Source organism: Pseudoliparis swirei, chromosome 18, assembly GCF_029220125.1.
Source record: "Pseudoliparis swirei isolate HS2019 ecotype Mariana Trench chromosome 18, NWPU_hadal_v1, whole genome shotgun sequence".
Taxonomy (NCBI): domain Eukaryota; kingdom Metazoa; phylum Chordata; class Actinopteri; order Perciformes; family Liparidae; genus Pseudoliparis; species Pseudoliparis swirei.
In genome coordinates, this window is record NC_079405.1 from 9,616,855 (window position 1) to 9,629,822 (window position 12,968).

The following is a 12,968-nucleotide window of genomic DNA, read 5'->3' on the forward strand; positions in this document are numbered from 1 at the left end:
GAGGGGGAAAAAAAACGTGCTGAGCAACATATACGCACAGACACACACACACACCTACACACATAAACACACAGCAGGCTGACTGTAGCCATCAGCGTCCACTGAGTCACACACACACATGCGGACTGAGTCTGTGGATGCAGCCACAAGAAGGACCTCATTAACATGTTTTGGGAGTAAACGCATTTTCGTCATCAGCAGTTGGTTTATTTTATTTTTTTAACGTTTTTTTATTTTTATTACAGGATCCGGGTCACCAGCCGTGCGCGCATTCCTCAGCAGGATTTGCGCATCTCCAATTGCAAACTGTTCTCGGCTCTCCGCCAGAGCGTTCTTGTGTTCATGTCCGCGCCGGGCAGAGAGCTCTCATAGTCATGCTCGAGAGGCGACCCGCGACGCGTTTCTTCTGACGTGCTTGTGTTTCCCCCGAAAAACAATATGGAACAACATCTCTCCAAACCAGAATGCAAAAACATGGATGCGTGTCTGAGGCGACTGAAGCAAGAACTGGTACGTACCGATCTATCTCCTGCACTTCTACTATTGAAGGATGAGCTTCTACTTTACACTCTTCATATTGCACATGGAGCATTTTCAATGGGAACAGTGGCGCCAACAGGAAATATAAATGTATTCCTTATTTTTAAAAAACATTACAACTAAATCAATATTGCATCAGATGTGTCGCAGAGAATGTGTCCGGACATATCTCGCTCACATTCTAGTTATTTAGCTTTAGTTGGGGGTGCATAGGTTTTTTTGTTTTGTTTTGTCAAATCGCATTAATCTGTGAAGGTTTAAAGCTTTGAGCACACCAGGGGCATGTGTACATATCATCCTTACATATGTTGTAAGCTTAATGAGCCCAAATGAGTTTCTCCTCTAGTTAGTTTAAATTGTAGTTTATCTAATCCTGTGTTGCAAGGGACTGGAGATTTATTGATGAGTGAATAGTCAATAAATCGATTGGCAGCATCATCCTGCAATTCAGAGTTGACTTTTAAAGCAGAAAAGTCAATAGTTTTCTTGTCCTGGCTGACGATGTGTTGCTTTCTAATATCACTGTAAACTGAATATCTTTGGATTTTGGACTGTTGATTGAACGAAAAGAATACATTTGAAGATCTCACCTTGAACTTTGGGAAACACACAATAAATACATGATTGATCTCAAAAAAATGCCCAGATCAACCGATAAAGAAAATAATCGGCAATTATATTGCGACAATGTCCATATTTCAGAAGAGAGTTCAATGTCAGTCACAGTGAGTTTCATCTCATTATAATGCCCGACGTGACTGTGAGTCTCCCTTATTTAATATGGATTACCGCTCCCGTCCTATAAGAAACAAATGTGTTTGATGGTGGCAAATTCAGAGCGCTATCTCCTCACCCTGTCCTTGAAATTTGAACGAGCAAAATATGTAAGCTGCACCCTCACACCCAAATGATTTGGCAGTGACACACTGGAGACCCATTTTCAAAGGAGCTTTAACTGGCACAGATTTCCTTTGGAATCATCTTCAAAGCAGAGACAGATTTTGTTCCCCTTCAATCCGGCCACTGGCCCACCGAACAGCCTCGCATGGCTGCGTGTTTTGCAACATAATCTGCTCGGTGACTTCTGTGAATTCGCTTCTCCAAATTAGCCATCGGTCTGTGAAGTGCATGGCACTTGAGATTTTAGGGGAGTAGGCGATGACGCCAGGAGGACACGTTGAGTTATAGCTGCCATATCGCTGTTTGGTAACATAATAGAGAAAGTGATCAAACAGGAGTACAGGGAGCAGATGCCGGTTAAAAAAAAGGGACCATGTGGGACGCAATCTGTTGTTCAGAATTATGGGGTGTCTTTGCCAAGGTTGTCACTTTCCTCTCCACTGTGACCGGTTTTCATCCAGTGCCCACTGGAAAGCGGTAAACCAGTTCCATCTGCAACGCAGAGATCACAAACGTCTCACAGCCCACTAACACCTGCTGCAGAGTCCAGTGGCTCTTGTGACTACGCTATGATGTAGTTGTTTGGGATATTCGTAGTTAATTTACCACGAAGCACACACGCCTTTGATCATAAATGACACTTTTTTTTAAGACCAAGCTGCTGGGTTTTATTTTCAGATTCATGAAGCTGTTGGGTTCCATCATCTCTATAAAAATAGACTGTTGAAACTATCATAAGTTGTGTAATCTATCACGCTCTTTTCATATCCAGCCTCAGTTACTTGTGTTCAAGATACATCATCGTGATAGTTCACCTTGATTGCATATTAATTTGACGGCGCATGATCACCCATGCCACAATATGTTTGACAATAATTAATACAGATCCAGTAGATTCACTGCACAATGAGGCGAGTTTCAATGAGCCTGATGGTCTGACTGAATTTTAAATTAATTTCACTTCATGATACTGTGTGATTATGTACATGTTAGCCGTTGTGGTTATTGGTATTTTAACCCTAAGCTCGCCTTGGGTAAAGCCCTCTGAGTCAAATTCATAATTTGTGATATTGGGCTATATAAAGCTAAATGAATTGAATTAAATCAGTAATGAATGAGGCATCACTCCAGCTGATGTTAGTTTCCCTTCACAAGGAATACATGTTGGTCTCTATAGTAAGCAGTTTTTCTCACATTTCCAAAAACACAAATGCATCTTTTCTGTTCTGTAAGTCATCGTTAAACGGCTAAACGTACAGCTGTGTCCATCTCATCCACGCCCGTTGTCTTTTTACGGCAATTTTTCTGCCTATATTTCACAAGAGTGCACAAGAAAATGATTTCCTTATACTTAAACCCATCTTCAAAACCCAGGAACCACTAACAAGCACAATAGCACTCCTCGTTGAAACGTCGTGGGCAGAGATTCAAAGGTCTGGTTTCTAGAGTCTGCTAATTGATTTATAAAAATAGAAAAAAGCGTGGACACCAAAGACTGCCATGGAACTGGTGCAGAAATAAAGCTGAATCTGAAATACAGCCAAAGACTTGGAACTCTGTGAAGTACTCATGAAGTAAATAAGTAACTGGAACATAAAAAAATTAAAAAACACTCATATGGTCCTTTAAATGTTCACCGTGTAGTTTATTCCGCAGAGTCTGGAGCGTTATTGAAACGTGAGCATGGCATTCAAAGCCTGTGGGAAGAGAGTCCTCCAGAGCAGACACCCTGAAACCCAACGCGCCCTCATAATCTCTCAAAGAAGAAGAGTGTAATGAGAAAGTGTGAACACTGTGTCAGGGGTCTGGGGGAGGAGGGGTGGGGAGTGGGGGGGCAGTCTGTGTGGGGTAGTGTCAGGTCACGCTTGAACATTTGACCCTTGACCCGACAAGGTCCGGGGCCTATTAGTTCTGACTGCTGACCACATCCGGCATGCCAGTGATGCTAAACCTCAACGCTGGTGGAGTTTTCACGTCAGTGTATCATCGTTTTTTTCATCGGTGAACAAACTTGTCAACAGGCTGTTCGCTCGTATGTGTTCCTATAAAAAGCACGGCTCGGCTCCATAGAAATCCGGAGGAGATAATGCCAACAATTAAATATTTTTAAGCTCATGCATGACTCATTATTCATTACACAAAGAGGGATGAATAAAAAAGAAAGAAAAAGATCAGCCCTTCCTGCCTGCTTAAAGTCGAGGATCCAAATGCCGACACGTCTTTGAGTCATCGTGTCTAAATGCAGGGTTCACACCTGTATTTCAGACACTGAAGCATCAGTCATGCCTCTTGGTGTCATCGCTGCTTGAAGCTGGTTCCACGTGCATCATACCCCTTTATCTCCTACACACCTGAGGCACATTTTTTAAAAATATATAACTGTCAGCTTGGAAATTTAACACCAAAGCCAGCAAGCATGAGGTCATGAAATGTGAGAAAAAGGTGCATGGTGTAGTCTGGAACAGCTTGAGTGCCTCAAAGTTGGAGCGTTCTTTGTTACCTTTCGGGTGCGGGTTCAGAAAAGTGCACGCGGAAAACAAAGAAGCGCCGCGGAAGAACTTTGAGGTCGTTTGTTTGGCGGCTCCCTCGTGGCTCTCCAACCGGCCCTTCCTTCCTCTTGGCTAAAATTGGCCTCGCTCTCAGTGGCAGCTGTGAGGTTTTTGGATGGCCGATCATTGTGTCTAAGATGGCTTTCGCAACGCCTGTTTAGCATTATGAGACCGTAGGCACATAACCCTACGATGTTTTTTGAAGAAATGAAAGTGGGTTTATTCTCATGGGGTAACGCTCCGGCTGATGTTTAGGGCAATAATGTGCTCGCTCGTGTTCTTTCAAATTACATTTCGTCTCGGGTTATTGCTTTTGTCTGGCCAAAGGAAATTGGACGTTTTGGAATCATTCTCCTACATGAGAGATATTTTTGTAGAATGTATCAAAGCAGCAATGATTGTTTTGTGTTGGCCACTTGGGGAATTAAAAGAGGATATTGTCAAATAATCACTGTCTAAAGTTGTTGTGGTGAAAATGAACACATCCGGTAGATAGAGTGGGTTAATCAGAGTTTTTTTTGCTTCTACAATACAGACTTCATAAATTCCTAAATGCTCTGTATGTCACACAGAACAACTGAGTTTGATGCATATGGAGGCATATTCACTCCCAATAAATGACGTAACTCATTGAGCTTTATATGCTGCGTTATAATAACGGCCCCTCATCATGACGCCGTTCGATGTGAGACGGATCCGGTTCTCTACACGATTAACGTCACACTTGTGAGAACTGTGGGCTGCAGAGTCTGTCGGGCACTTTCACTGCCCACGTGCAGGGTGCTGACGTCAACGGCTGCTCTCTCAAAGATCCATCTCACAATCATTGCCTCCGTTTGAGGATTTTCAGCCAGGAAGACAACAGATTTGGGTCGCTGTTTTTTCCCAAATATCTTCCGGCTGCCAAAGATGATGACACGGACCCTAATCATCCCGCGTCTCCCTCGGCAGCGTAGTTTTTTTGGGCGGTCCTCAATGAGCTGTAGCAGGAAACAAATTATTCAACCCCCTCCTGTCTCTGAAGCGCTATCAGGGAGTCTTTGCTGGGCAGCAGGTCAGAGAAGGAAAGATATCAAGATAAAGATAAAAGATAAAACGATTTATTTTTATTTTTATTTCCCCACTGTGGGACGAATAAATGTATATCATATCATATCATATACATTTGGTTTAAATAGTATCTAGTAGTTTAAAAAAGGGACAGTTCACTAACATCTCCATGTTCGCGTACCTCGTAACAGTTTGTGTTTTATTAGCTTTTTACCTTCGCATTGAAAATGCGGAAGGTTATGTTTTGATCGCCGCGTATTTATTTGTATGCGTGTTATTCGCCTAATTCAAAAAGTATTAAACCGAATCGCATGAAATTTGGTGGGATGATTGGTTATTATCCGGGGACCATTTGATTAGATTTTGGGATCGATCGGGTCAAAGGTCAAAGGTCAAGGTTATGAAAAAGGTCCAAATCTTCCTGAATCGCATGGAATTTGGTGGGATGATTGGTTGTTATCCGGGGACCATTTGATTAGATTTTGGGATCGATCGGGTCAAGGTCAAGGTCATGAAAAGGTCAACATCTTCTTTTTACCATAGCGCGGTCAATTTATATCCAATTGGCATGCAACTAATGCCAAAATGTTCATAATTCAATGCCCAATCTTGTGATATGCGAAGGTATGCGCTCTACCGAGTGCCCATTCTAGTTGGATATGTGTTTCTGATATTTTGGATGCTACCCTAATACAAGAGGAGGTGAATGCTCACAGAGTTACAGTAAAAAACAAAAACAAAAAACAATGTTGACTCTTGGTATGAAACGAAGTGGGAGTGGCCTCCTGTGTCTGGCATTAAGTGATGCACATAGCCACCAAAATGCTTTGTATGTTCCACAAAGCCATTGTATGGAGGCAACTGTCATTTTTCTTGGGAGCACCGTCTCCGATAATCCAGAATAACCAGAACACTGTAAATGAAAAGAGTCGTTGCTGTAGAATTTGTTTTAATTGACACTGTAAGCGACACCAACATAATTCCATTTACCTCAGTGGAACTGGTGTCATGACATCTTACACGATGTATTTGTGGCCTGTACGCCTTGGTCGAACATTATTCACACTTCTTCCTCTCCCGAACGTGACCCTGAGGACCGAACAGAGTCACCATGTAACCTGTTTTCGTCAAAGAGGCATTTATTGCCATGTGCACAGTAATTTATTTATTTCACTGGATGCCCTACAGCTTTATTGCCCTCTTGATCACAACGTCGGGGCCGTCCCCAACGGCCTGTGGCGTGTCCAGCCGCTCCGCCACAGAGAGCCTCTCTGTGTCCCCCGGACAGAGACCCCCTTCCTGTCCTTGACCCACACAGCCCCACCATTCATTTTGAATTAGGAGTGGAGGTGGAGGGAGGATGGAGCACACTAGCTGCTGGCCAGCTCCTTCTAAACAGGAAGACCATTTGGGTCCGATAACCTTGGCCTCACTATTTCCTCCCCCACCAGCCAATAACAGATAAACAACAACAACAGCGAACAGCTCGTATTTCACAGCCAGATGAGAGCGCTGGTTTATTTTTGAGTTCTGCTTTGTCTGTTTATTTCTCACCTGTAACAATATGGTTCAGCGAGCACAACATACAAGCACACACAGACATGCCACACACACACACACACACACACACAGAACACACTGACTTCATTGAAGCGAGGCGTGTGTGGACATGTTGGGATGTGTGAGCTCAGTGTGTTTGCACAGTGGATGTATTTGTTCTCCTCATAACTGAAGGAGGTAACATCGAGGCCGCCATGAAGAGAGCTCCAAGATAGGAGCATCGATGTATTTACACTTTGTGGTATTTAATTCACTTGCATGCATATTGGATGGTTTATGAAAGCACCTCTACGGGACACACCTTTGATGTGAAAATATATAATAAACGACACACGAATCAATTTTCTTTTTTCGATTAAAATGGCCAGAACTTTTTAATAAACCTCCATTCAACATTGATTCAAGACTGCCAGCCATTGTTCTTGCACTTTGAAGCATTCAGCCTTTAATTGCCAATTATGTCTGGTTGGCTGGCATCGCTGCAGTCAAAGAAGAAGTAGTGGGGGGGCTAAGGGGGGAAATCTGGACATCCAGTTCGTCTTTTATCCATTCAGCAGGTTTTTTTTACTCGGTTTGCTTTTAGAAATATACGCTTGATAGATTAAATGGCTGAAGTAGGTTGGATGCTCCAGTTCAAAAAGAAGAAGAACTCAACTTAACAAGACTGGGTAATTGATGCTGTTTCTGTGCAGTACAGAACATTTCCTGCAGCCCTAATTTCACCCCAGTTCTCTTATTTAATTAGATTAGACCGAATTCTTGTTCTCATCTCTCTTTCTCATTTCATTCTGGGTCAGACCTCAAGGTGCTGGTGTCAGGTCTGCATCCTCTGCGTCTTTGTCCTAATGAGGTCCTGAGCTGACCTACACATTTAAAAGTAACACATCTCCAGAATTCAATATCCTTGTTTAGACTAGAAAATGCTGCAGGACACGATTTTAAAGTAACTTTCCCAAGCAGACGGCAGAATTAAGGTTGGAGAGGCTGATATATGTGGGCCACAAAGTTCAGCCTTGAAATGACAACGGTTTAGTGCCTGGACATCGTAAAGGTGGAATAATAAGGTTAAGTATACTACTAGCAGTCTTCTGTTTGTTCCTTAGGGCACAATATGAATTATTAATGTAGCCTGAGAATAGAAATGCCAGGAAACAAATCAGTGTGTTTTAAATACGCCCGCATTTTTATGGGATAATGAGAAAGTTGCATGTGAGTGTTAAATTAGGGTGTTTTTGGTTTGCGTGTGCAAACAGGTGAGATCCTTTTAAACTGAAGATAATATTTCAAAAACAGATTTAATACCGATCCCTGCATAAACTTCACTGAAGCCACACGTCTGCCTCCGAAGATGTAACGACGATACATCATTTTGCACGTCATCTTATCTTCAGACTTGTTGACCTTTGATGTGGAGGAAAGTAAACCGTAATGATGTGCTCTTTACAGCCTCTCCCAGGACTCAGACAATTACAGCTCAGCCATATGTGGAAGGCACAAAGACAAGAGACGACCAGATTGTGCTAATTACATTTACCTTCGCTGCCTAATTTAGCAACCGAAAGCTCTGCGGCTTTTGTTTCCGAACATGTGCATTGATATGCTTATTATCTGATCTGAGCGGCTGTTAGCGCCCCCGTGTACCTGCTCAGCCATATGTTAGTGATGAGCAAGAGAGCTTTATCACAGAGGTTTAATATTAATGATGCAGGGTATCGAATAAGTGCAAACGAGCAGACCACGTGAGTATAAGTAACAGAAAATGAATTGATGACAATTCTTATGAGCAATTCAGTAATTTATTAAGGATAAATGCAAAATATTCTTTGGTATGAGCTTTTAAAATTTAAATATATCGGTGTCAGACAATTCTCTTTTGTAGATTAAATGATAGTATTCAATGAAATAATCAGAATTGTTAACAAAATAAATTTGATAATTTATATAATTCTACATTACATTACATGTATAGTACATGTATTTTTTGGGATAATCGCTTGTTTTCTCTAGATTTTAAAGTTTTGTAATCGACGCCATTTGTCTGTTTTCCCAGAGGAGCATCATTCTCCAGAGTTTCTTCTCTCACGGCGATGAGAAGTTGCTTTGTTTATGAGTCAGTTGTCCGACGCAGCGACCTTTCCCACCCTGGGAGTCGACACATTCACTTCTCCCTTAAGATTAAGTATCACAGCCTGGTGATGTTACACGCAACATCCCCCCCCCCCCACACACACACACACCCCTCCTCCTCCTCCTCCTCCTCCCCATGCGTTCTTATGGTGTCATCCATAATTAAAAGCATCAACAGTTTTCTCTTTGACATCTAAACATATGGCGGGGGATCCCTCCCCATCACACACACACACAACCCCCTTCTCCCCCCGGCCTCCCATCCCGTCTCATCCGGCTGACTCTCACCGGCCCTCTCGCTCGCCCTCTCCCCTCTTGCTCCTCTCATTGTCGGTCTGTTTCTGCCTGAGTGACCCCCCACCCCCACCCCATTCCCTCCCCTCCCACTGTTTGGGGATTACAGTCTAGACGGGGAACGCTGATTGGCTGTCACGCCTGGCGGTGTCCCCCGATTGGAGAGAGATACATATAGGGCCCGTCAGACGGATCTGTTTGAAAGGTGAGAGACAGCGACAGGCTGGCAGAGGTGCAGACTAACAATAACAGAGAGACAGTCGGGGGTATCTCTACCTCCTGCTTTGTGACGGTTTACAGAAGGTAAGGTGTGGGTTTCAATTATAATGATGTGTTATTTTTAAGTAGCCTTTTAAAGTGTTATTCTCATGATAGAGGCCTGTTATATTCGAATAAACTGCATTTATGTTGAGTTAACGGTTATCTGTGTGGCTGCGATTCGACCGACAGATCCTGACAGACGGGTCGGTTCATGGGGAAAAGAAGGGTTGATCACTATAGATGTTTTTAACTAACTTTTTCTCACATACACTGGCATGTTTAAAAAAAGAATCCTGGCATGCTTCCTTTCGTCTTCCCGCAGATGTTTTATTTGTTTCAAGAACGGAGGCCTCCCAGCAGATTTGCTCTTCAATCAGTTGGTTTATTTGCCAATGTGAGCGTGTTCTTAGAAGAAGATAAACCTGTTGTCATATCAAGAGAACAATTCACAGGTCTGGGTCAAAGGAGTCAAGACTACAAGTTAAGACACAGGTCAGGATGCTGCCTCTGGGGGTTCTGTCTGCCTTCAGGAGAAGACGCTTAGTCCCGGATCACATGAAGCAAAAAGAGAGAGAGTGTATTGCTGCTGCACAGAAGGAAGTGAAGACAAAGAGCCCAGAGCAAAAAGCAAATAGGGATTCAAGTAAATGAACGGGAAATAGAGATAGAAGAGAGTATAAGATTGAGGAACAAATGGCTAGTCTGTTTTACAGCTGTCATGGGTTGGATCTTGTCTCGTGCTGAGGCCATATGGGACCCTGGCCTGTCATCCAAAACTAGGTCACATGACCCATAATTAAACGAGGTGCACAGACTGAAGCAAACAAGAGTCTAGGGCTGTAGCTGTGATTTATATTCATAAAGACATGAATTTAATGCTTTTTGTATTTGATGCTACTGCCAGTTGATGGTATGTAATTGGATTTGTGAAGTCGCTGAGATACATGATGGACAAGAGGGGGAACAGGGAAGAAATCAGTCTTTGATGGATGTGATGTGTCTTGCAGGAGGCTGAGGAGTCAAAGGAATGAATTGACAACCTCTGCAAGGTTATAACTGTTCCACCGATGTGAACATTTCTCTCATCATGTCTTCATCTCTCCGTCTCCCTGCAGGTGTGTATGAAAGAAGCCGGAGATGGCCTCCACGCTCAGATGAATTCAATGATGGGAGCCCTCCAGGAACTCAAGCTCCTTCAGGTTCAGACGGCGCTAGAAAACATTGACATTTCAGGCCGGCTTATTAATCGAGGACTGCCACATCCAGCTCCCACCGAAGCGTCAGCTGCAGCGGCTTCCACCTCCTTCCAGGACCACGGGTCCTGCTTTAGCCAGACCACGCCCGAGGAGCCGCGGCCGAGCCCCATGCAGGGTCCGAGGCCGTCTCTGGAGAGCAGAAACGCCTCCAGCCGAGATGACAGGACCCTGTCTCGAAACAGAAGCAGCCTGGGAACCTCGTCTTCCTCAGCATCCAGCTTTGAGAGTGAGAGTGAGCGAAGTGGAAGAAGTGAACGGAGCGCACGAAGCGTGAGAAGCGAGAATGATATTGAGTCTATACCCAAGAGGTGGTCCGGATACTCCGCTCCACAGGTGGATTTCTACGGACCAATGGTGGGAAACCCTCCACCGGAGGCCTACACCCAGCCACAGGCTCCCCATCGGGCTCTGGCGGTGGACCTGCCCGGCATCCTGTACAGCCTCTCCAGAGAGGGCCCTTCCCTGGACAGCGGCTACTCCCAGGAAAGCACCGACGACGGCAGCGACTGGACTGCTTCGCTCATGAGCCGCAGCCGCAACCGCCAGCCCTTAGTGCTGGGCGACAACGTCTTTGCAGACCTCGTGGGCAACTGGCTGGACTTGCCCGAGGTGGAGAGGGAGGAGGGGGAAGAAGAGGAGAAGATAGCGGACGGAGGGGTGGAAAGACCGGACACCCCAGCTCACCCTCTCCGCCTCAGCCGCTCGCAAGAGATCTGCAAGAAGTTCTCGTTGACCACGAACATCTTCAAGAAGTTCCTGCGCAGCGTTCGACCCGACAGGGACAAGCTGCTCAAGGAGAGGCCCGGCTGGATGGCTCCTGAGCTGTCAGAGGGAGACCTCTTCAAAAGGCCAAAGAAAGTGGCTCCCAAAAGTTCAAAAGGCAGCTTCTACCTTCCCTTCTGGGCAAACGGACAGCAGGTCAAAGGCAGGCCGTGTTCTCATCTCGCTGAAGCAGAGAGGAGCCACCAACACCACTTCTCACAGGTCCACCAGCAGCCATTTGCTGGGATGTATTTAGACAGGAGACAGCCAGAGACGGGTCTGCAGAAAATGCACCCCTTGTTTGACTACAACACAGCTGTGTGGGTCTGACAGACTGCCAGTGATGCCAAACTGAGAGAGGGACAGGTGCTGGTGGGATTTTGGGCTTTACTGGAGGGGGATTGAGTGGATGAAATGGTTGGATCCAGTTATCATCCAAAAATGAACCCATGAACTTCACACCCACAACAAGATTATCAGGGCAACATTTTGTCTGAGAATCCTCAAAACCTAAACCGTGTTAGTTGTGTGCGTCTGGGTGGGTGAGTGTGTGCTGCAGAGTGTCTGAGACACAGTTAGATTGAGACATTTTTTGAAGACTTATGCTGCAAGTTTTGTATTATTCAACGTTCATGTTATGTGTGTGCGTGTGCATGTCTGACTGGGTTCTACAGATGTCCTGGAAGACGGTACTTTGATACGGACATCTTCCTCAGAATGTCTTCCTCATTAGAGATCCTTATCAACGAATCCACAGACTGCAGGACTCTATATCTCACTTCTTTGCATCTATGAATAGAAACACCAGCTGTTGGATTGCATGGTTATCGTTCTTATAAGCGATGCTACAAACAGCTGTTACTGAACGCACTGCCACTGAAAACAGTCATAAGCTCACTTCAGTTCCCTTCAGGCCTCGGCGCATTGGAAACTCAGGTTTAACTGAACCCATCGCATTCACCTTGCTCAGGGAATGAATGTTACACAAGAGTTAACTATGAGACACTTCCGCTTTTCAATGGGTGTTCAACACAGTTTCGAGAAGTCGTGCCTCATCTCTTCTTGCCTGGAAAGACACAACAGCAATACAGTGCATGTCTACTTCAAACATTGCACATTCAACTTTGATATTCCTCTCTAGTAATCCGAAATATTGGTCTTGTTTGAAATGCTTGTTTTTCTTTTCTGCCATACAGACATGGCACATGTTGGGTCAACTGTCAGTCCGCAGAGAGACGAGGGGGTAAAGATGGCAGAGTCAACCGCGAGGACTGGCCGACTGACATCTGGTACCCGGTCATTATGTAACGCGTGTTCGACACAACCCCCTTAGAAGTTTAGAAACTGGCTTGTTTAATCATAAAGCTATGAGCATGAACTGAATTACTAGGATGATGTTACACACTGTATGTATGTATATATATATATATATATATATGTGTGTATTGTATGAATATATATATATACACATACATATATATATATGTATATATATACATATACATATATATATATGTGTGTGTATGTGTATATATATATGTATATATGCATATATGTATATATGCAACAGTGATGAGACAGTTGAAAGTGGAGGTAAAGACCCGTAATCTCTATCAGACAGAATCAATGTACAGACCATTGTACATATTTATCAACCAAACGGCGCATG

General features: G+C 44.2%; 1 protein-coding gene across 2 annotated transcripts; it reads left to right on the top strand.

Annotated features, from left to right (window-relative positions):
- The first annotated feature begins 191 nt into the window (after nucleotides 1-191).
- On the top strand, nucleotides 192-12,672 carry inka2 (inka box actin regulator 2). Of its 2 annotated transcripts, none has more exons than XM_056438325.1 (2): nucleotides 192-510; nucleotides 10,397-12,672. In XM_056438325.1, the coding sequence occupies exons 1-2, from the start codon at nucleotides 439-441 to the stop codon at nucleotides 11,627-11,629; spliced, it is 1,305 nt and encodes a 434-aa protein (XP_056294300.1). In that variant the 5' UTR covers nucleotides 192-438; the 3' UTR covers nucleotides 11,630-12,672. The 2 variants fall into 2 exon arrangements, with proteins under 2 accessions (XP_056294300.1, XP_056294301.1); XM_056438326.1 differs by lacking the exon at nucleotides 192-510 and adding an exon at nucleotides 9,292-9,323.
- The last annotated feature ends 296 nt before the right edge of the window (nucleotides 12,673-12,968 follow it).

What these genes read in the sequence shown, in the direction of transcription:
- inka2 (XM_056438325.1), top strand. Translation starts at nt 439, where the DNA reads ATGGAACAACATCTCTCCAAACCAGAATGCAAAAACATGGATGCGTGT. An exon ending in GGCGACTGAAGCAAGAACTG is followed by an intron (nt 511 to 10,396) that starts GTACGTACCGAT and finishes GTCTCCCTGCAG; the next exon opens with GTGTGTATGAAAGAAGCCGG.